Genomic DNA, 23,345 nt, shown 5'->3' with positions numbered 1-23,345 from the left:
ACTGTATGGCAGTACCACGACAACCTAATTCCAACAGTCCAATCAAACATTCCAAACACTAGAACTCACCTATTTCTTTGGAGGCTGCTTTTCAATTCGCTCTGATTTGACTCTTCATTATTGAGAAATTACTTTGAAGTGTGCTACTATTGTTATCTGGGTGGGTGTTTTGGCATTACACATTGGAATCCCAGATGGTGAGGGTCTTTGTGAGACCCTGTTGCCCCCCATGATCCCGAAACAGTGGGCCAGTGCAACACCTTTCAACATTGACACACAGTTCTAAGCAATATCTACCATCACTGGACAACAAATCAGGCCACTATTGGACACACTTCTCACAAGACCACCAGAGATTCTATGCCCAGCTTTGTAGCCATGTTTGGAGGACCTCTTACCCAGGAAACTGAGCTTAAGAGTGAGGAGAGAGAAGGAACAGCAGAGCCTGTCTTGAGGAGGAAGGATGGAGAGGTCCATGGGTCCATAGCCAGCAGCCTACTACCCTGCATACCACTGCTGGCTTGCTTCTGAAGCTAAGCAAGGTTGGTCCTGGATGGGAGACCAGATGCTGCTGGGTGTTGGAGGGCCAGTAGGAGGCACTCTTTCCTCTGGTCTAAAAAATATCCCAATGCCCCAGAGCAGTGATTGGGGACACTGCCCTGTGTAGGTTGCTATCTTTTGTTAAACGGGTGTCCTGACTCTCTGAAGTCATTGAAGATCCCATGGCACGTATTGTAAGAGTAGAGGTGTTAACCCTGGTGTCCAGGCTAAATTCCCAATCTGGCCCTCAAACCATCACGGTCACCTAATAATCCCCAGTTTACAATTGGCTCATTCATCCCCCTCCTCTCCCCTGTAACTATTCCCCAGGTCGTTGCTGCAAATGAGAATGTGTTCTCAGTCAACTTACCTGGTAAAATAACATAAATAAAATAAAAAAGGGAGAGCTGACAGAAGGATGGAATCTGCAGGATGTGTGCTTTGGGTCCTCTCTGCTCACATCTCTTGTTTGTTGAACGGTATTGGCCTGATCAGTTTCCAGTGGCTTCTACAAGTACAGTGATGTGAAGGGGCACTGGGTATAGAATGGGACCATCTGAGAAAGCCTATAGAAGAACATCACAATGTTATTCAATGGAAACAAGGCAAAAAGATTCATGAAAAACAACACTTTATATATTAGCTTCTTCTTTATGCCCTTGTATTCCTTAGATAGTGGACGTGTCAGAGGTAGGAGGTGGCCAGGAGAAGAGGGGTGTTAAGTGGGAAACTGAGAACTGGAAAGCAAACAAAGCTCATCCAGTGTCAACCTCCCAAAGCTTCCCCAAGAAGCTAGCTGAAGAGGCCCATCAGCCACTCCTGGGCTACAATACCCGGACCCCTTCTACTGCCGGTACGGGGCTCGAAACCCCGTCGATCCTTCACGACAGGACTACCGACATAATCTGCTCGAGGGGGTACTCAACTGGCTCCTACGTCACGACGTCCCCTGAATGCTCATCTGCTAGCCTGCTAGCCGCGGCCCGCTAGCTGTCTAGAGCATATCGGACTGCTAGCTAATAGGCCAATCGGCCAATTTCTCGGGCCACTACACCTATTTTGCCAATTGGCCTGGGCCCCTTTTACTCAACGAAGCCCTGCTTATCCATCACGACTGGACTACCGACGTAATCTGTCCGAGGTCTTTTTTCTCCAACAGGCCCTTCCATCGTGACGTCCCCTGAATTCCCATCTGCTAGCCTACTAGCCGCGGCCCGCTAGCTATCTAGAGCATATTGGACTGTTAGCTGAATAGATCCATCAGCCAATTTCTTGGGCTACTATACCTATTTTGCCAATTGGACTTCTGCTACTCGGAACCCTACTAATCCAATCCATCTATCGACGACACCACACGAAGAGGCTAAAACAGACTTTCCTCCATCGCAACATCCCTCTAAGGCCCTTCTGATAGCTTGCTAGCCCCGGCCTGCTAGCTGTCTGAATCGCCGTGTCTCCAGCCAGCCCAACCACTCACTGGACCCCTATGATCACTCGGCTATGCATGCCTGTCCCTAATATCAATATGCCTTGTCCATTACTGTCCTGATTAGTGATTATTGTCTTATTTCACTATAGAGCCTCAATATGCCTTAACCAACCATCACCTGGTTTAAACGTCTCTAGAGACAATATCTCTCTCATCATTACTCAATACCTAGGTTTACCTCCAATGTACTCACATCCTATCATATCTTTGTCTGTACATTATGCCTTGAATCTATTCTATTGCACCCAGAAACCTGCTCCTTTTACTCTCTGTTTCGAACGTACTAGACGACCAGTTCTTATAGCCTTTAGCCGTACCCTTATCCTACTCCTCCTCTGTTCCTCTGGTGATGTAGCGGTTAATACAGGCCCTGCAGTGCCTAGCTCCACTCCTATTCCCCAGGCACTCTCACTGTCATACTTGAGTACAAGTAAGATACCTTGATAGGAAATGACTCAAGTAAAAGTGAAAGTCACCCAGTAAAATAATACTTGAGTAAAAGTCTAAATGTATTTGCTTTGAAATATACTTAAGTATCAAAAGTAAATGTCATTTCAAAAATGTACTTATGTATCAAAAGTTAAAGTATAAATAATTTTAAATTCCTTATATTAAGCAAACCAGTTGGCTCAATTGTTTGTGTTTTTGAAATGTATGGGTAGCCAGGGGCACACTCCAACACTCAGACATCATTCAGAGACGCCAGATCAGAGGCAGTAGAGTTGTCAGATCAGAGGCAGTAGAGTTGCCAGATCAGAGGCAGTAGAGTTGCCAGATCAGAGGCAGTAGAGTTGCCAGATCAGAGACAGTAGAGTTGACAGATCAGAGACAGTAGGGTCGCCAGATCAGAGGCAGTAGCGATGACAAGAGATGTTCTCTTGATAAGTGTGTGAATTGGACCATTTCTGTCCTGCTAAGTGTAACGAGTACATTTGGTTGTCAAGGAAAATATATGGAGTAAAAAGTACAACATTTTCTTTAGGAATGTAGTGAAGTAAAAGTTGTCAAAATATAAATAGTAAAGTACAAACACCCCAAAAAACTACTTAATCAAGTAGTATTTTAAAGTATGTTTACGTAAGTTATTGTCACCACTGCATTTCATTAAAATTGAGAAAGCAACAGCAAACATTTCGACAAGAGAAGAGCTCTCCACCGGCCCAGCAGGAGTTTGGAGAGTGCAAGTGGAGAGACGCGTCTATGGTGCTTCTTTGCCACAGTAATAATACATTTTAAAAACACATTTAAAATGCAAGCTTCATACGTAAATTATACATTTCAAGCAATTTTGACATAGGCATTCCAAAAGACCACTAGGCCTTTGCTAGTAGACTAATTATTGCGTGATGCCCCCTTGCTGGTTCGCTTCTAAATTGAGCTGCATATTTATTTATATGCATCCTCTACCTACAATTTGATGTTTGCAGTGCACCGGATCCTGTAACTCTACAGCATTGACAGTTTGCTGGTCCATTCAGAGGTTGCGTTTCGCTAGCCAATCTGTTAAATTTTTAACGCTGCTTAGAGAGTAAACCCGCGGAGACTGTGCTACAAAGCCTGGCCAAATAATTTAAAGTAAAGTCATTTTATTGTCTATTAAGTTGAGTCTCAAATCATCAAATATGTAAAGTCCAAGTCGTGTGACTGATTTACGCGTACACACAGGTCAGGTGTTTGGAACACACTACATAGCTAATTAGTACAGGTGGTCGCCTTTGTCTTCTGTCACTTTTCCATAAACGAACACTGTAACATGGAGATATGGCCATTGGGAAACACGCGATGTCTGTTAATGTTCACAGCGAGCATCGGGGCTCTTAACACCCCCTTGTCAGAAGATCAGCCTACTGTCAAAAGGCGCTAAAGCATTTAGCCTCTATGAATGGGGCAGCCTACTTCCAATTTAGTGCTGAAGACACCCAGGCCTCACAAACAATCTGTACTTGATGTAGGCCATTTTATTTGACTGGAATTTTGCTTGGCATGGCATCTTTTCTTAGATATGACATCACGCAATCGACTACTCTGTGCTTCTCCATCGCCGAGGGAAAGTAGAGCTCAGAGAGTGATTACTACTGCCTGAATCAGTCTTGTTTTCATGGAATGAACTGTCAGTCAGTGGAATATCATCTCGCTTCTAGTCCAACACTTGCTAAATGGTGAGAATAACAGGAGTGGGAGGTTGAAAGACCATATTTGTGGTGAATTGACGATAAATGATTGTATAGTCATTATTTAATGACATGAGAGGACAATTGTTTTGTATATGTTCACACCAGCTAGCTAGCATAATGACAGTGCAGTGGAACAATGTCCGTTGCTAACTAGCTACAATGTTTGACAGTTAGCCTAGCGAGCTAACTAGTCAAAACCCTTACGCTAGCTTGTTGACACTTGGCTAGTTAGCTAAGATAGGTGATTGATTTGCACAGAGTATACTAAACCAACATGTTACGCTACTGCTATAGTGGGATGTCACAGGTAATGGGACTATCAAATAATAATTTCCATTTCCTCTGTGAAAATGCGACACTGGCCTTAAATTATGGCCTGCCATAACATAAACGTGTTTGCAGTTACCTAGCAAGCTATATGGCTACAGTTTTTCCTGAACGAGAAGTTAGAAAGTTGTTTACTAGTAAAACTTAACTGGAGCGAATTCTAACGTTAGTTCGTTGCTTGATCAGCTGGCTTGCATGTTTGTTGTGGTCAACCACACAGGCGGTTATGGACGGTTTCATAGCGCATAAGGTAGCTAACGTTAGTGTATAATACAGATGCGACACAGGCCTGTCACCACCTACAATGGCAATCTATTACCCCCCCAAGTAGCGAGCTAATGTGAAAGATTGATAGCAAAAGTAGCTAGCTACCACTCCCCCTATTTTCAGTAGGCTATAGAACGCAGTTCCTAGTATCAGCCCAGCAGATGATGATGTAGCTACACCAACAACAACTGCGGGCCTTGTCAGATCTTTTATTGTTTGTTTTTGTGTTGTGTATTACCTAGTTGTAAAGATGTATGGTTTACTGAAAAAGGTTATCTGAATTTTCAGCTGTAGTTTCACTCCTGTGTGCTACTGCATTTCTTCCCCCTGTTTACCCATCTGCCCACATAGTCACATATTCATGCTGCAACGCCTCAAAGGCTGACCTATTTTGAGCCCTTACACAATTCATGCCAAGCTGCTTACAGAGACCATAAGAACCTGTAGTATAGGTTATTTCTATTTTGCCATATCCCCATAGTTTGAAATTCTCTGCACTAGCTTCTTGTGCAAAGTCTATGATTTGAGTATGATTATAAGCCTAAATGTTTTTAAAAAATGTGTTACTAAAATGCCATGGTATAAGACACATGAACTGAGCATCATCAAAACCATCAAGAGAAAATACAACTTGCAGTAGTAGAGACAGAGGCCTGTCAGTTTGCTGCTGTGTAGCAGTCACGCAAAACTATACTTCCTAGTTCGAGCTGCATTTCTATGGTCATAGCATTGGGGTCAGTACATAGCTGAGGTTAGCTGGTAACAGCTTGCGTTGTTGTTTCTGAAAACCCCACCAAAGCAGCCAAGAGACCAGGAGGTCCTGGGACAGCGGAGGAAGAGAAAGAGAGTATTCATTATTTCCCCTGGTTGGTTCCCATAGAGGACAGGCATCCTATCAAAGACTGGCCGTCTAGACTCAGATTCAACCAGCTGCTTTGGACAGCACCTCAAAGAACAGCTCACATTTCTTGGGAAACTTTCTTCCTCGCTCACTGTAAATATTTTTGCTGTCTTTAGCTGCTCTTTCATGCTTACCAAGTGTGTTTCTCCTGCCCTGAGTTAGTGTTCAGACTCCGGGTCCCCACCCCTGTTCTCTCTACGGCCGTTTGATCGTCCGTGCTGGCTTGGAGCCTGAAGGAAGACATCAGAGTGACTAGGCCAACATCTAAGGCTGCTGGAAACCTGATTGTAGAATATCTGCTTTTATGATTTCTGAATTTATTGAACTTAATCTGAGTGTTTGCTTGAGTGCATCAGTTCAGTTCATCTCCACCAGTGTTTGTCTTTCTGAGGTGACTGGGGTTGTGTTGTTGTGCAGTGGTACATCTAACCTCTTGACCTCTTCAGCTGACTTCCTGTTATGATTAGGGTTTGTGTTGAGAGTGGATGAAGACTGAGTCTTATCAAAGAGGGTTTGGTATAAAGACATTAGGAACAAAACATTAAGAACACCTGCTCTTTCCATGACATTGACTGACCAGGTGAATCCAGGTGAAAGCTATGATCCCTTATTGATGTAATTTGTTAAACCCACCTCAATCATTCTAGATGAAGGGGATGAGACAGGTTAAAGATGGATTTTTAAGCCTTGAGACAATTTAGACATGGATTGTGTGTGTGCTGTTCAGAGGGTGAATGGGCAAGACAAAAGAACGCAGCTGGATTTTTCACACTCAACAATTACCCGTGTGTATCAAGAATGGTTCATCACCCAAAGGACATCCAGCCAACTTGACACAACTGTGGAATGCATTGGAGTCAACATGGGCCAGTATCACTGTAGAATGATTTCGACACCGTGTAGAGTCCATGCCGTGATGAATTGAGGCTGTGTTCCTAGGAAGGTGTTTTTAATGTTTGGTATACTCCGTGTAGATTCTACATGTGCTAAGGCCACAGGGGGCTGGAGATTATTACAGATACCTCTGATATTCTTGTGATAGATTACATAAAATCATTGAAAGATAGCAAAATTCTGTTAGTTTACTGGTGAACTTGTAAAGTTTCCAATAATATACCCTCCCTTTGCAGCTGTACTTGCAATAGACTAGGATCGTTGTTTTTCATTCTATTCTTTGAGAATTGTCAGTAAATCAGAATTGAATGATATAACATTTTTAAATATAACATCTCTCCCTCTTTCCCACCTCTCTCCTTCCCCTCTTTCTCCTTCACAGGTGAGTGGCTAGTCTGCCACACCCAGCCTGCGTTGCCATGGACGCCTGTGCCCGTATCCGAGGAGTTCCTCTCAGGACCAGAGCCTCCATCAGGAAAGAGGTTAGTGTCAGACTGCCATATTCTGATTCATTAATTGACTGATCGATTTATTTCATTTAAATGTTGATAACCTGGTACTGTGTGTGAGGTTGTGCATGTGTGAAACCAAAGCTACCCTCTAATTGTGTGTATGGTGTAGACGGTGCGTGACAGTGGGCCTCAGTGTGTGAAGAGCCTTCTGAGGAGCAGGAAGGAGCTGTGCAGCATGGGACTGGAGCTACAGACCAGAGACACACCACGCCTGACTGAGGTGTATATCACAACACACACACGCTTTGATTATGCCTCCATGATTTTGAGGATTTCCCTGACTTGTCCTTTTCTTCCCTCAGATCAATTTTGTGTGTTTGCCTGGCCTCTCTGAAGGGGAGGATCTAACTCTACAGGTGAGACGTACTGCACCAGCTCTGACTCTTTTGTAGTTCAATGAATGCGGCACTCAGCAGTAGAAACTATAACAAAGCATTTCTGTAAAAAGTTGAGAGTTGGGGCTGGAGAAATGTAACCATTCTCACATTCATAGACAGCTGTGGATGCAAGGACTGACCATCCATGATATGAAAATGATAGTTTGAACCATGTTTTGAAGCTATAATGTTTGTTTACATTTACTTTGTTTACAAATGTTAGAGTAAAACAAGCTTATATTTTGGGTTCTGATGGGGTATGACAGTTGAACAAAACTCATGAAGCATTTATTTATAAGTTATATTCTTCAAGAATCAATGGGTACATATAATTAATGAATTAAGTCCAAAAATGGATGTAGCAACTGCTGATTGCTCCTTTAAGTGATTTGTTATTAACATATTATTTGTGTGATGTTCTGTCCTCGTTCCCAGGCCCTGTCGTCTCTCCCAGGGGACCTGGCAGAGCTCCTGAGGTCTCCCCACGTTACCAGTCTGAGGAACGAAGAGGTGCTGCTGCTGAAGGACAGCAGGAAACCAGCCGACAGGAGGGACTCTACTACACAGGTAGACATGAGAGGAGGAAGTGTCTAATAGGGGAAAGACTGTGTTTCTCAGGTCTATAGACTGCTTTAGAGGAAATACAGTATTTCACAGGTAAATAAGAGTTCAATATAGGTTTGAAGCTGATTCATAGGACCTTACTCAGGCTGCTTGTAAAGGCCTGAGAGATTCTGTGTTTTCACCCTGTTGAACCTAGCCAGGTATACAGATCTCTGGGATAGTGTGGTTGCTTGTTTTCTCACCAGTGATTGCCACATTGTCCTGCCTGGTCCCATGTGTCTGTGCTAGTGTTCAGTCTGGCTCTGCAGCATTGTGGTTACAGTGTGTGTGACATACAGATATACAGACAGGCAGTGCAACTAAAACTGAGCCTCTACCCACGGTGGCCAAGACAGAAGTGACGCTGAGTGTTCTATTCTGCATATACAACAACACATCAGACCACAATCAGACATGTAGACATAACAAGACTGTCCCAGTAGAGCCCCTCTCTCTGTAAGACACAGACCGAAGGAAAGAGAACTCTTGCATGAATTCCTGTGAGTTTCCAAAGCCAAAGACTCTCCGATGATTACCGTGTCTTGGCAGGCACTGACAGTCTGCAGACCTAGTTTTTTATTCCTCAAAGAGCTAATTGTCCCTTGGCAGTAAGATAAACTACTGTACCAGGCAGCCAGCAAACTCTGACTGTTTCTTCTCTATCCTCTGCAGCAGTGCTCGATAAAGGCGGTGTGTGTTGTAAGGCACAGCTCCAGCCCGAGTCAGGCCATTGTTGGTGTGTTGGTGGGCCTGCTGGGGCGTTATGCTGCGGGGGTCCGTTATGCCCTGGAGCTCCAGGCCCTCCACAGGGGCACGGCAGAACCCTGCCAGCCCGAGGACGATGACACCAACCAGTCTGTGTCTTCTATCGAAGATGACTTTGTCACTGCTCTGGAACACCTAGAAGAGGAGGCCACTGGAGAGAGTATCAACGGTAGGTTCATCACAGCTCTATGTAGATGAACGTTCAATAGAGCATGATGTGTTCACTTGTTATTGCGTAACCTTAAGTGTTAAGTAAATTTAGACCAAAACATTTACCCTTCCACCCCTCCACTCTCTATCTCCCTCTCTCCCTAGCCAATGACTCTTATCTCCATGGAAACCACCGTGATGTGGCCTCCCAGACAGTCCCTGCCCACAAGAGAGACAATGACCTATCAGGCTCCAGGATCATAATCAGCTCTTCCCACAGGATGTCCTCAACCAATCGTAGGCCTCCTCCAGAGGTGTCCGTTACCGTACAGTGCTCCAGAAGGGCAGATTCCCAGTGGACCCTCTGCAGCCCTAGAGCCCGGCTCCCCTCCCCCACACGTCCTGTCAGCGAATCAGAGGAGTCGGACGGGTCCAGCCCTAGTCCAATCATCTTCCTAGATGAGGTTGGCTACCAGAAAAGTCTCAAAGCGACACTGGACATCCCTCAGATCCCCGGGGGGCCGACGGACAGGGTGGAGGACTCTGACTCTGAGGTCAGCGAGTTCTTCGACAGCTTTGACCAGTTTGACGACCTAGACGAGTTGAGCTCAGAGAGCTGTACACTCACCTTGCCTTTAGACCCGACTTCCTCTGTTATCATTACCGGCCCAGACCAGAAGAAGAAGTACTCTGGTACTGGCAAGTCAGGGTCCAAGAAAGTGTCCCGAAGCTGTTCCACCATGAACCCTCACCGGTTTGACCAGCGCACCCTCCCTGCGAATGTGAAGAAGCCCACCCCACTCAGAAGTCCCCTCCCCCTTGGCTCTCCGTATGGATCCCCTGACTCCCCACGGCCGGCCCGGACCTCCTGTGAGGAAGGTGGAGGTCCTCTGTTTAGCCCCGTTAGCTCCTCAGCCTTCAGCCCACTCGGAGATGGAGCTCTGGATTACTTCTGGAAGACAGAGGGAGATGGAGGAGATGAATCAGAGCTAAAGAAACCCCAGGACCTGTGTTCCCTCTACAAGACTTACTCAGACTTTGCCAGCAGTCTGTCCAAGGAGATCCTGGGCTCCGTGTGTGGATACCAGTCTCCCGTGGACCTCAACGACAACAAGAACCTGAGCTGTGTCTGTCACAAGGAGTTCCAGAACCAGTCTGGACACGTCATGAAGCTGTCTGAGATCCAGGAGACGGTGACTGTCTCCAAGCTGCAGCAGAAGCCCCAGTCTCTGAAGGACGGCATACAGAGGTTCGCTACAGACTTGGTAGAGATGAGTCTGGGCAGCGCTCTGAGAGACCTGCAGAAGGGAGTGTCCTCTTGCACCACCACCCTCTGCCACCTGGCTGCCAGACTCACCTCGTCTGTCTTCCAGATGGCCTTCCAGGAGATCGGCATGCGCCGCGCCTACGTCCTGAAGGAACGGGCCATCAACGGGCTGGCTGGGTTCCTGGTGGGAGAGGCAGTGTCGGGCGCTCTGAAGGACTTCCTGACCGTGAAGAAGCAGATGTTCAACAGCGCCGTGACTCAGTTTGCCGCCGACCTGGCGGAGGAACTAGTGTATGAGGGGATGATGGAAGTGTGTCAGTTCTCCCACCCCTCCACCCCCCTCACCCCCAGTGACTGGTCCTTCAGCGTGGGGGAGGAGGACGATGAGGAGGTGGTGTCCTCCTATGCCTCGGACCTCTCTGAGTCTGTCCTCCAGGAGGCTTTCATCGAACTGTCCCAGGCTGATGTGGCCTTCACCACCCAAGCAGCCATCAGTGTCTCTCTGGACAACATATTCAACGTCAGCACTGACGAAACACACACTACCTGCAGTACTGCTGCTGACCACCAGCCTAACCCTGCCAAGGAAGGCCCAGGTCCATCAGGGGAGGATGGCTGTACTGTGAAGAAGGCTCTGTTCTGTGTGTCTGGGATGGCCAGCTGTGTACCTGTCCCCCAGGCAGGCCAGGCCCTCTTCCACGACTCAGAAGAGATCTGCCAGTGTAAGATCAGCCTGGCCCACACCTCCCAGACCAGCCCCAAGAGGAGCTGCAGCTCAGAGAGCAGAATGGTGACCACAGCCGCCTCTGATGCTGCTACTGCCACACAGACTGACCTGCTGCCAAAGACCCCCTTTCACAACTTCTCTGGCAACATGGTGGATATGATAGTGAGTGAAGCGTGTGAGCTGATGACTGCCACAAAGATGAAGAAGAAGGTGGAGGACTGTGCTGACTTCCTTTCTAAAGCCATTGTTGGTCGGGGACCTCCATCCAGACAGGAGGGTACTGTCACTGACCAGACCTCCCACTCCTCTCTCCACCCTCATTCTCAGAACCCAGGGAGAGTGACCTCCAGGACCAGCAGAGCTGTCTCAGAGACCCGGCCTGTGATGATGAAGGACACTCTAGAGATTCCAGGGTTGGAGATGGACAGCCGGGAAGGCAGGAAGATGGCCTCCGGTGAGGAGATGGTTCCCGGCACTGGTTGCAAGTCCAGCGGGACCCCTGGTACGCCCCCCTCCACCCCCCAGCATCCCAACAAGGTGTCCCAGGAGAAGCAGATCAAGCAGTTCTCCAAGAAGCTGAAAGGCAAACTGGCCAAGGAGTTCTCTCCCGCCACCCCTCCTCCCACCCCACACTACCAGCCAGGGCCTGAGCCCAAAGAGTCTCCCTCTGAGATGGACAAGGCTGACTTCATGCTCAAACTGATGAGGTCTCTGTCTGAGGAGGCAGACGGGAATGAGGAAGAGGAGGGTGGAGTAGAAGGGCTTAACTCTGGAACCGAGACAGGAAACTGTCCGCAGCCAGAACTCAACCTATTGGTTGGAGGACACAAGATGGCCGACAAGGGAGCCCTCCATTATGCAGAGTGCCTGGCGTGCCACATCATCTCCATGGCGACAGAGATGGACACTCTGGGAGGAGTGGAGGATAGAGGTAGGAGGAAGGTGGAGGAGAGAAGAGACAGCGTGGCCCAGTTCTCGGAGCAGACCCTGAACACGCTGTGGATCTACGCTGGCGAGGTCGCGGGAGAGGTGATCAGTGACGTGAAGAGGATAATGGGGTCAGGACAGTGTCGTCAAATATCAGTCAAACGAGCCAGCCAGGACTGGTCAGGGGAATGCCCTCACCACCACAACCAACTCCAGCCCAGTGAACACAGCAGGGGCTGCAGAGTGGGTCATCTGCCTGAACAGTGGTCTGCTGACCTCCTCTCCTCTGTCCTCCACCCGTCAATTTCCACATCTACTGCCAGCTCTGGCCTGTCCTCTGACTACCCCAGCTGTGAAAGTGTGACAGATGAGTATGCTGGCTACCTCATCAGGCTGCTGAAGAAAGAGGGAGGCAGCAGGGAGCTGGTCCTGGATCAGTATGCCAGCCGTCTGGCCTATCGCTCCATCAAGCTGGGCCTGGCCCATGCTGCCCGCAACATGAAGAAGAGACCCTCCTCCTCCTCCAGGCACCACTCCTCCAGGAGGCTCCACCAGGATGGCTGCAGGGGGCCCAACGCTGAGCTGTCTGTACCCAGGGACGAAGCAGGGAGAGTGGGATCTCCTTCCAGCGACTCTGATGATGGGAGCCAGAGGGAGTACATGGAGCTGGTGAACTTCGCAGAGTCGTTGGCGTACAACATCACCTGTGACGTCACACGCAAACTCTGTGTGTCGTCAGACCGACTACCCAAGTCCCTGACTGACTCGTGTCTGTATCAGAAATACAAGCTGGAGGACATGGCAGAGAACCTGATTAGGAACTCCTTTTCATGCCCCCTGCTGGCCAACGAGGGAAAGGGCAGGCAGTACCACAGCACAGGTTGCCTGGACGACGACGGAGGCTACAGCAGTGGAGTCATGCAGGTAAGTTTGGTTTAGTTCATAATTTTATTTGAGTAGGGAAAGATACTGTTAAAACATGTACACATTGATTTAACAGCAGTCTGATTCATGTTATCATCATTGCATTGTAGCATTAGACTTCAGCTTTCTCCAATTCCAAGCATTTGTCTCTGCAGGTCATGGAGCACTATGCCAGGAAGATAGTGGACGACACGCTGGAGATGGGCCTGGCCTCGGCCGGACTCCCAGCCCAACAGGGTCCAGACAGACACGCCCACTCTGAGAGACCGTCTGAGGGGGGAGCAGTGGGCTCTGTGCTGGGGGAGACAACCTGCCGATACTGCCAGGTCAAGAAGTGTCAGCCATTTCTTTTCTGATGGATTACTTATGGTCTATCACCCACACATTTTTTTATATACAGTTCTTGAGTATTCATGTTTGTTATTACAGGTCATCGAGTGTCCGTTCTGCTCGTGGCCTAGCAGGCAGTACATCCTTGGGGCAGGAGCAGGCCAGAGGAGGAGGCCAGACGGGGAGGTGGGGGTGTGTGGCCTGGAGATCCCTGAGATCCACATCGATCTGGACCGCAGGACAGTGTTCGCAGAGGAGATCGTCACTACGGCAATGGAGGGGGCGAAACGAGAGCTGAGCAACACCAGCCTGAATGCTGACAGCGGGATCGGACACGACGGGCCAAGCTTTGCCGAGACTCTGACCGCAGAGATCATGACGTCCGCGCTGTCCAATGCATGCCAGACTGCCAACCTCAGGTACAAATACATTGTGGCAAAGTCTGTGTAAGACACAACACCAACAATCTGTGATGAGCCCTAATGTTCTAGAGAGCAACCACATGGTGAGTCAAGACCCATAAGATTCCATGACTGTTCACATGGATTTCCTTATGGTTAACCATGATGCTTAGTAATATGTAAGGGTTTGATTAATTCTTGTGACGCACCATCTTGGGCAATTAATTGAAGAGTCCATAATTTTCGCAATTTTGTACTTGACCAGATTACACAACAATAGTAAAGGAGCCAAGAAGAGGTCCACCATCTTGATTACTAACTAGTTCTCTCAGTCCCTAATGTTGATAGGATTATGAACTGTATGTCTCTGTATAAAGATTCTGTATCTTTATTCTTGTGTCTGGTTCCCTTTCTCCATGTCCTGTGGTAGCTCTCCAGGCAGGGAGGCCACAGAGTCCACGGTGTCCCAGCAGCTCAGTCTGAGTGTGGGAGATGACAGTCTGGGCAGCTGGTCCAACCTTAGCTTTGAGGACGAGCACCCCGACGAGACCAGCAGCTTCCTGCACCTCAGCGACAGGTAGGGAACACACAGAACATCATGTAGTCTCAAACTAATCTGCTCTGTTCTTTTAGTTTCTCTGAAGTAGAGGTTGACCGATTATGATTTTTTTCAACGCCGATACCAATACCGATTTTATTGGAGGACCAAAAAAGGCCGATACCGATTTAATCAGCCCATTTTTATTTATTTATTTGTAATAATGACAATTACAACAATACTGAATGAACACTTATTTTAACTTAATATAATACATCAATAAAATCAATTTAGCCGGCCATTACGATTAATCGGTCGACCTCTACTCTGAAGGCTACATTAGAGAGATCTAATCTAGATTAGTTGATTAATGATTCACCTCTTGAAACACTACTTTAATGTCTTTGAGTAGTGTTTTCTGTCTCACTCTTTCACACCAGCGAAGGACTAACCCATGTTCAATGTCCACAGATGGATTGATATATAAGTGAGTAGAGCTTTAGACCAGGGTTGTGGCATTCAGCCTAGACTTCAATTAATGCTGGAACTAATAAAGGCAAGTCAGTCATCACTGCTTTGGCTGCACTGCCAAAGAGAAATAGATGTATATTTCAATCAAGAGGTCAAATGGTATTTCCCATGGCATTTTAAGGTGACTGTGGTGATTGGGGATTAGCTGGTTTGATGCTGTGAGACTTGATGCTGTGAGAGTTGAGATCAGTACAAGACGGGTATCTCCATGCTGTCTGTCGGATGGCTGCTGGATGATGTGAGGTCATCAGCAGAATGTATAGTTTGGGAACCTGTAGGACCTTCTGCTGCCGAGAAAAAATTATCTCTGATTTGAGCAAATATTACATTACATATATTCTCTCAAATGTTATATAATTTAAATAGCTGATTAATGCCAAGTTCTGCTGAGATTGTTTGAGTTAATGCATCATAAGGATAATATATCACTTTTAAGTGATAAATGGCTTTTCCTTTATGATAGAAACACACACACATACTGGTCTGTTAGTGAATCTGATGTAATGCTCTGAGAGTGACGTGGTCTCACCCAGTTTCACGGTTGGAGGAGAGTTGACGTTCCCTGGCTCAGTCTGATATCTCTATGGAAACAGACCCAGTCAACATGTATCTCCCCAGATACTGAATGGGAGAATGTGTGAGGAGAACAGATAGTTATTTTGAAGGTATGATAATATACATATAAACTAGATGACTCCGGAAGGGAAAGGCTCCATTGTAAAGCTTTTCAAACCCTAGAAGAACTGATTGACTTAACAATCTCTTAACCTGCAGTATTTAGCTCAGGTCATCATTTAACTAGTTGGTGGAGCTATTTTTAGGTCTCCACATCATTCTTTACATACCAGAGTGCGCAGTGTGCAGGTTCCAGCCAGCCTGATAATCAGGGCTAATTTAACTAAACAAAAAAATACATATTGTCGGCTAGGTACCTCGACTAACCAGTGCACATTAACTCTATACCAGTGCCTCCTGTATATAGTCTCACTATTGTTATTTTACTGCTGCTCTTTAATTACTTGTTACTTTTATTTGTTATTCTTATTTTTTTTTAACTGCATTGTTAGTTAATTAAGGGCTTGTAAGTAAGCATTTCACCCCCAAACTTTTTGGGGACCTTTATTTAACTTGGCAAGTCATTTATGAACAAATTATTTTCAATGACGGCCTAGGAACAGTTGGTTAACTGCCTTGTTCAGGGGCAGAACAACAGATTTTTACCTTGTCAGCTCTGGGATTTGAACTTACAACCTTTGGGTTACTAGTCCAACGCTCTAACCACTAGGCTACGCTGGTCTACACCTGTTGTATTCAGCACATGTGACTAATACAATTTGGTTTGATAAGTGCAGTGAAAAGTGTTGTTTTACAGGGTCAGCCATAGTAGTACTGTGCCCCTGGAGCAAATTAGGGTTAAGTGCCTAGCTCAAGGGCCTTGTCGGATCTACAGTGTGTTGTGATGCTCCAGCTGCCAGCTGGATGTCCCAGTGGAATTCACAAGTGAAGACTAGTATGCAGTGATCTCATCTAACATAATTGGGCTGTCATCAGTTATTGCTTTGATTGTTTTTTCAGGACCAAAACTATTGTATGAGCCTCACATTGAGATGGATCATGTAATGCTTTAAAGCAGTTGTTGCTGTCAGGTAAGAAAGATCAAGCAGGTCTCTTATGAACCTGCTTGACCGAAGTGATTTCCATGCCTAAGACTGTGTGTGTGCCCATTGTTGAACGCTTGTCTCCCCAGCAGCAATGGGAACAGCAGTAGTTGGAGCAGGTTAGGGTTAGTTGGAGCAGGTTAGGGTTAGTTGGAGCAGGTTAGGGTTAGTTGGAGCAGGTTAGGGTTAGTTGGAGCAGGTTAGGGTTAGTTGGAGCAGGTTAGGGTTAGTTGGAGCAGGTTAGGGTTAGTTGGAGCAGGTTAGGGTTAGTTGGAGCAGGTTAGGGTTAGTTGGAGCAGGTTAGGGTTAGTTGGAGCAGGTTAGGTTTAGTTGGAGCAGGTTAGGTTTAGTTGGAGCAGGTTAGGGTTAGTTGGAGCAGGTTAGGGTTAGTTGGAGCAGGTTAGGGTTAGTTGGAGCAGGTTAGGGTTAGTTGGAGCAGGTTAGGGTTAGTTGGAGCAGGTTAGGGTTAGTTGGAGCAGGTTAGGGTTAGTTGGAGCAGGTTAGGGTTAGTTGGAGCAGGTTAGGGTTAGTTGGAGCAGGTTAGTTGGGTTGGAGCAGGTTAGGGTTAGTTGGGTTGGAGCAGGTTAGGGTTAGTTGGGTTGGAGCAGGTTAGGGTTAGTTGGAGCAGGTTAAGTTTAGTTGGAGCAGTTTAGGGTTAGTTGGAGCTGGTTAGGGTTAGTTGGAGCTGGTTAGGGTTAGTTGGAGCTGGTTAGGGTTAGTTGGAGCTGGTTAGGGTTAGTTGGAGCTGGTTAGGGTTAGTTGGAGCTGGTTAGGGTTAGTTGGAGCTGGTTAGGGTTAGTTGGAGCAGGTTAGGGTTAGTTGGAGCTGGTTAGGGTTAGTTGGAGCTGGTTAGGGTTAGTTGGAGCTGGTTAGGGTTAGTTGGAGCTGGTTAGGTTTAGTTGGAGCAGGTTAGGGTTAGTTGGAGCAGGTTAGGGTTAGTTGGAGCTGGTTAAGGTTAGTTGGAGCTGGTTAGGGTTAGTTGGAGCTGGTTAGGTTTAGTTGGAGCAGGTTAGGGTTAGTTGGAGCAGGTTAGGGTTAGTTGGAGCAGGTTAGGGTTAGTTGGAGCAGGTTAGGGTTAGTTGGAGCAGGTTAGGGTTAGTTGGAGCAGGTTAGGTTTAGTTGGAGCAGGTTAGGTTTAGTTGGAGCAGGTTAGGTTTAGTTGGAGCATGTTAGGTTTAGTTGGAGCAGGTTAGGGTTAGTTGGAGCAGGTTAAGTTTAGTTGGAGCTGGTTAGGGTCAGTTGGAGCTGGTTAGGGTCAGTTGGAGCTGGTTAGGGTCAGTTGGAGCAGGTTAGGTTTAGTTGGAGCAGGTTAGGGTTAGTTGGAGTAGGTTAGGGTTAGTTGGAGCAGGTTAGGGTTAGTTGGAGCAGGTTAGGTTTAGTTGGAGCAGGTTAGGTTTAGTTGGAGCAGGTTAGGTTTAGTTGGAGCAGGTTAGGTTTAGTTGGAGCAGGTTAAGTTTAGTTGGAGCAGGTTAAGTTTAGTTGGAGCAGGTTAGGTTTAGTTGGAGCAGGTTAGGGTTAGTTGGAGCAGGTTAGGGTTTAGTTGGAGCAGGTTAGGGTTAGTTGGAACTGGTTAGGGTTAGTTGGAGCAGGTTAGGGTTAGTTGGAGCTGGTTAGGTTTAGTTGGAGCAGGTTAGGTTTAGTTGGAGCAGGTTAGGGTTAGTTGGAGCAGGTTAGGTTTAGTTGGAGCAGGTTAGGTTTAGTTGGAGCAGGTTAGGGTTAGTTGGAGCAGGTTAGGGTTAGTTGGAGCAGGTTAGGGTTAGTTGGAGCAGGTTAGGGTTAGTTGGAGCAGGTTAGGGTTAGTTGGAGCAGGTTAGGGTTAGTTGGAGCAGGTTAGGTTTAGTTGGAGCAGGTTAGGTTTAGTTGGAGCAGGTTAGGTTTAGTTGGAGCAGGTTAGGGTAAGTTGGAGCTGGGTAGGTTAAGTTGAAGCAGGTTAGGGTTTGTCGGTTCAGGGTCAGTGTCATTGCTAGGATTAGGGTAATGGACAGGGTTGTGATCAGTGTGTGTATGTTACCAGTGTTGAGCAATGGTCTTGTCTCTTGCAGCAATGGGAACAGCAGTAGTTGGAGCAGCCTGGGGTTAGAGGGAGAGATGTATGAGGAGCACCTGTCCTTCACTCCTTCCGACAGGTCGGTCCACACACACACACACACACACACACACACACACACACACACACACGCACACGCACACGCACACACAATATAATGCTGACTGCTAACTCCCACATAGGTGCAGGTTGAAGTTGCCCTCAACCACAGATGTAAGATCAGATCCTATCCCCCAATCCTAACCTTTACCATTAGAAAACCATTACATAATGTGATCCTGTGTCAGTGGTTAGGGCCAACTTCTACCTACGCCTCCTAATCATTGCATGATGTCAGAGCTGTGATCAGCAACACTGTAGAATGTGACTGTGTATGAGACAACAGCTTCTACCCTCTACAGATCCCTCTTGATAACCATTGAGGACAGAGAATGTCTTTGTCAGTGTGTTCTTCGCCACTATGTTGGCACACAAGTGGAATTAGCCTAGTCAATGGAATCAGTGTGTGTGTGAACCTGCTGCATGTCCTGAAGTGAGTGTGGGAAGGCTTGAAGCAGGTTTCTCTGTCTGCCTGTCTGGCTGGCTGCTTGTCTGCCTGCATGAATGAGTGTGATGACAAAAGATCTGTGTTAATCGTCTACAAATATAGGGAATAAAATATTCGTCAAACACCTATTTTCACTGGCAATTGACGAGACTATAACTGACTGAATAGATCCAGATAAACTACCACTAAACGTAAATGATTTATTATTTGAGTAGATTAAAATGAGACAACATTATTTCTGAGTAAAATCTGAATACTACGTGGACTGGACAAGAGTGTTTTGTAGAGCACGTAGTTCTCGACAAAACAGTGGGAAGGATACGGCACACATCCTAGCCTATATCAGCTGGTGAGCTGCAGGGGAGCAAGCAATGAGTGTGGGCAGACAGGCTCCGCCTTCCAATTATACACATCGCGCAGGCGACTGTCTTGCTTCCCCGTAGCGAACCAGTCACCACCAACGTTCTAGTTAGATACCCTTTGCCTGGTTTAAGAAACACAAGCTGCTTTAAGAAGTTAAAAACAATAGCAGCCTTTAGTTTAAATTAACATGCCAGCTATATTTTTCTCTCCCTTCAGTATAGAAAAGTCTCGCCCAACCCGATGTATTTCATAGCCAGGTTCTGTAGACAACGTACTTGCCAAGTCTCCCTCTTTTCCTCAGAGAAAACAGCTTGATTATAGCCATTACTCTTCAAATGATATTATCATCCATTGGCGGTCTTATATTCATGAAGCATATCTCGAGCTGTTTTAAAATGTAGCTACTTGCAGACTGGACCGTTAACCATTGGTTTAGGCTACACCTTGTTCAGTCAAGTTACCTTATTAGCTAGCTATATCGAACAACCTGGGGCACGTTCAGCAGGATGCAATGTTTTGGAAAGTTCAGATATATGCTATGTAGAACAAACATGCCTCTGACATGTTGAATAAGGAATAACATCGGCTCTAGTCATTGAATTTCTATCTGCAATGTTCAAGAACGTTTTGCAACTGAACATGGCCCTGGTAACATTACCAGTAGCCTATATGCAAATATTTGGTGGTACAGAAAGAAAGAAAATGGATAGCAAACATTTGATTGACTAAATCACTACACTTTATCTGACTGCTTAACTTCATCTTGAGTTGATGTGGACCCAGTGACTCGGACATGGGGACACGGACATGGGGACACGGACATGGAGACTCGGACATGGGGACTCGGACATGGGGACTCGGACATGGGGACTCGGACATGGGGACTCGGACATGGGGACTCGGACATGGGGACTCGGACATGGGGACTCGGACATGGGGACTCGGACATGGGGACTCGGACATGGGGACTCGGACTTGGGGACTCGGACTTGGGGACTCGGACTTGAACACAGGGGACTTGGGACTCGATTCAGACTTAAGATTTAGTGACTCGACTACATCACTGAGCGAAACAGTCATTAGCTCCCCCGTTCAAAGTCTGTAGCCCCCATTCTCCTTTTAGGCATCAATGTCATCGGTTGAACGTTGATAACGATGTCAATGACGGGACGAGTGATGGAGGTGCAACCCATACTACCACCTCGCCAATACTTTACTGCACCATCTGGTGATTGTGCCTCTCTCTCTCTGTCTCCTCTCAATTCAATTCAAGGGCTTTATTGGCATGGGAAACATGTGTTAAAGCAAGTGAGGTAGATTATATATAAAGTGAAATAAACAATAAAAATTAACAGTAAACATTACACATACAGAAGTTTCAAAACAATAAAGACATTACAAATGTCATATATATATATATACAGTGTTTTAACAATGTACAAATGGTAAAGGACACAAGATAAAATAAATATGGGTTGTATTTACAATGGTGTTTGTTCTTCACTGGTTGCCCTTTTCTCGTGGCAACAGGTCACAAATCTTGCTGCTGTGATGGCACACTGTGGAATTTCAAAATTGGTTTTGTTTTCGAATTCTTTGTGGATCTGTGTAATCCGAGGGAAATATGTCTCTCTAATATGGTCATACATTGGGCAGGAGGTTAGGAAGTGCAGCTCAGTTTCCACCTCATTTTGTGGTTTTCTATCTCGCTCTCTGTCTCCTCTCTCTCTCGCTCTCTGTCTCCTCTCTCTCGCTCTCTGTCTCCTCTCTCTCGCTCTCTGTCTCCTCTCTCTCTCTCTCTGTCTCCTCTCTCTCTCGCTCTCTGTCTCCTCTCTCTCGCTCTCTGTCTCCTCTCTCTCGCTCTCTGTCTCCTCTCTCTCGCTCTCTGTCTCCTCTCTCTCTCGCTCTCTGTCTCCTCTCTCTCTCGCTCTCTGTCTCCTCTCTCTCTCGCTCTCTGTCTCCTCTCTCTCTGCTCTCTGTCTCCTCTCTCTCTCGCTCTCTGTCTCCTCTCTCTCTCTCTCGCTCTCTGTCTCCTCTCTCTCTCTCTCTCGCTCTCTGTCTCTCTCTCTCTCTCGCTCTCTGTCTCCTCTCTCTCCTCTCTGTCTCCTCTCTCTCCTCTCTGTCTCCTCTCTCTCTCGCTCTCTGTCTCCTCTCTCTCTCGCTCTCTGTCTCCTCTCTCTCTCGCTCTCTGTCTCCTCTCTCTCTCGCTCTCTGTCTCCTCTCTCTCCTCTCTGTCTCCTCTCTCTCCTCTCTGTCTCCTCTCTCTCTCGCTCTCTGTCTCCTCTCTCTCTCGCTCTCTGTCTCCTCTCTCTCTCGCTCTCTGTCTCCTCTCTCTCCTCTCTGTCTCCTCGCGCTCTGTCTCCTCTCTCTCGCGCTCTGTCTCCTCTCTCTCTCGCTCTCTGTCGCGCTCTGTCTCCTCTCTCTCTCGCGCTCTGTCTCCTCTCTCTCTCGCTCTCTGTCTCCTCTCTCTCTCGCTCTCTGTCTCCTCTCTCTCTCGCTCTCTGTCTCCTCTCTCTCTCGCTCTCTGTCTCCTCTCTCTCCTCTCTGTCTCCTCGCGCTCTGTCTCCTCGCGCTCTGTCTCCTCGCGCTCTGTCTCCTCTCGCTCTCTGTCTCCTCTCGCTCTCTGTCTCCTCTCGCTCTCTGTCTCCTCTCGCTCTCTGTCTCCTCTCGCTCTCTGTCTCCTCTCGCTCTCTGTCTCCTCTCGCTCTCTGTCTCCTCTCGCTCTCTGTCTCCTCTCGCTCTCTGTCTCCTCTCGCTCTCTGTCTCCTCTCGCTCTCTGTCTCCTCTCGCGCTCTGTCTCCTCTCGCGCTCTGTCTCCTCTCTCTCGCTCTCTGTCTCCTCTCTCTCGCTCTCTGTCTCCCTCTCTCTCGCTCTCTGTCTCCTCTCTCTCTCGCTCTCTGTCTCCTCTCTCTCTCGCTCTCTGTCTTCTCGCTCTCTGTCTCCTCGCTCTCGCGCTCTGTCTCCTCGCGCTCTGTCTCCTCGCTCTCTGTCTCCTCTCTCTCTCGCTCTCTGTCTCCTCTCTCTCTCGCTCTCTGTCTCCTCTCTCTCGCTCTCTGTCTCCTCTCTCTCGCTCTCTGTCTCCTCTCTCTCGCTCTCTGTCTCCTCTCTCTCGCTCTCTGTCTCCTCTCTCTCGCTCTCTGTCTCCTCTCTCTCGCGCTCTGTCTCCTCGCTCTCGCGCTCTGTCTCCTCGCGCTCTGTCTCCTCGCTCTCTGTCTCCTCTCTCGCTCTCTGTCTCTCTCTCTCTCGCTCTCTGTCTCCTCTCTCTCTCGCTCTCTGTCTCCTCTCTCTCTCGCTCTCTGTCTCCTCTCTCTCTCGCTCTCTGTCTCCTCTCTCTCTCGCTCTCTGTCTCCTCTCTCTCTCGCTCTCTGTCTCCTCTCTCTCCTCTCTGTCTCCTCTCTCTCTCGCTCTCTGTCTCCTCTCTCTCTCGCTCTCTGTCTCCTCTCTCTCTCGCTCTCTGTCTCCTCTCTCTCCTCTCTGTCTCCTCGCGCTCTGTCTCTCTCTCTCGCTCTCTGTCTCCTCTCTCTCTCTCGCTCTCTGTCTCCTCTCTCTCTCGCTCTCTGTCTCCTCTCTCTCTCGCTCTCTGTCTCCTCTCTCTCTCGCTCTCTGTCTCCTCTCTCTCGCTCTCTGTCTCCTCTCTCTCGCTCTCTGTCTCCTCTCTCGCTCTGTCTCCTCGCGCTCTGTCTCCTCGCGCTCTGTCTCCTCGCGCTCTGTCTCCTCTCGCGCTCTGTCTCCTCTCGCTCTCTGTCTCCTCTCGCTCTCTGTCTCCTCGCTCTCTGTCTCCTCTCGCTCTCTGTCTCCTCTCGCTCTCTGTCTCTCTCGCTCTCTGTCTCCTCTCGCTCTCTGTCTCCTCTCGCTCTCTGTCTCCTCTCTCGCTCTCCTCTCTCTCTCGCTCTCTGTCTCTCCTCTCGCTCTCTGTCTCTCTCTCGCTCTCTGTCTCCTCGCGCTCTGTCTCCTCGCGCTCTGTCTCCTCGCGCTCTGTCTCCTCGCGCTCTGTCTCCTCGCGCTCTGTCTCCTGCGCTCTGTCTCCTCGCTCTGTCTCCTCGCGCTCTGTCTCCTCGCGCTCTGTCTCCTCGCGCTCTGTCTCCT

General features: G+C 47.7%; 1 protein-coding gene across 2 annotated transcripts in view; it reads left to right on the top strand.

The window, feature by feature from the left end:
- The first annotated feature begins 3,745 nt into the window (after positions 1-3,745).
- The window catches only part of LOC118396118 (A-kinase anchor protein 11-like), a 104,096-nt gene continuing 84,496 nt past the window's right edge, over positions 3,746-23,345 (top strand). The window contains exons 1-11 of one of the 2 annotated variants that reach the window (XM_035790244.2): positions 3,746-4,188; positions 6,975-7,074; positions 7,214-7,324; positions 7,407-7,460; positions 7,917-8,048; positions 8,757-9,018; positions 9,165-12,844; positions 13,000-13,170; positions 13,274-13,593; positions 14,006-14,152; positions 16,395-16,627. In XM_035790244.2, coding sequence (XP_035646137.2) covers positions 7,012-7,074; positions 7,214-7,324; positions 7,407-7,460; positions 7,917-8,048; positions 8,757-9,018; positions 9,165-12,844; positions 13,000-13,170; positions 13,274-13,593; positions 14,006-14,152; positions 16,395-16,446 — 4,992 coding nt within the window. In that variant the 5' untranslated portion in view covers positions 3,746-4,188; positions 6,975-7,011 and the 3' untranslated portion in view covers positions 16,447-16,627. Of the gene's footprint in view, positions 4,189-6,974; positions 7,075-7,213; positions 7,325-7,406; positions 7,461-7,916; positions 8,049-8,756; positions 9,019-9,164; positions 12,845-12,999; positions 13,171-13,273; positions 13,594-14,005; positions 14,153-16,394; positions 16,628-18,344; positions 18,429-23,345 lie in introns of those variants that run through there. The other variant, XM_052522505.1, reaches the window with a different exon arrangement.

The sequence above is a fragment of the Oncorhynchus keta genome, chromosome 7, assembly GCF_023373465.1.
Source record: "Oncorhynchus keta strain PuntledgeMale-10-30-2019 chromosome 7, Oket_V2, whole genome shotgun sequence".
NCBI lineage: Eukaryota > Metazoa > Chordata > Actinopteri > Salmoniformes > Salmonidae > Oncorhynchus > Oncorhynchus keta.
The sequence above is the reverse complement of the archived record's forward strand: the minus strand, read 5'-3'. Positions and strand labels throughout refer to the sequence as shown.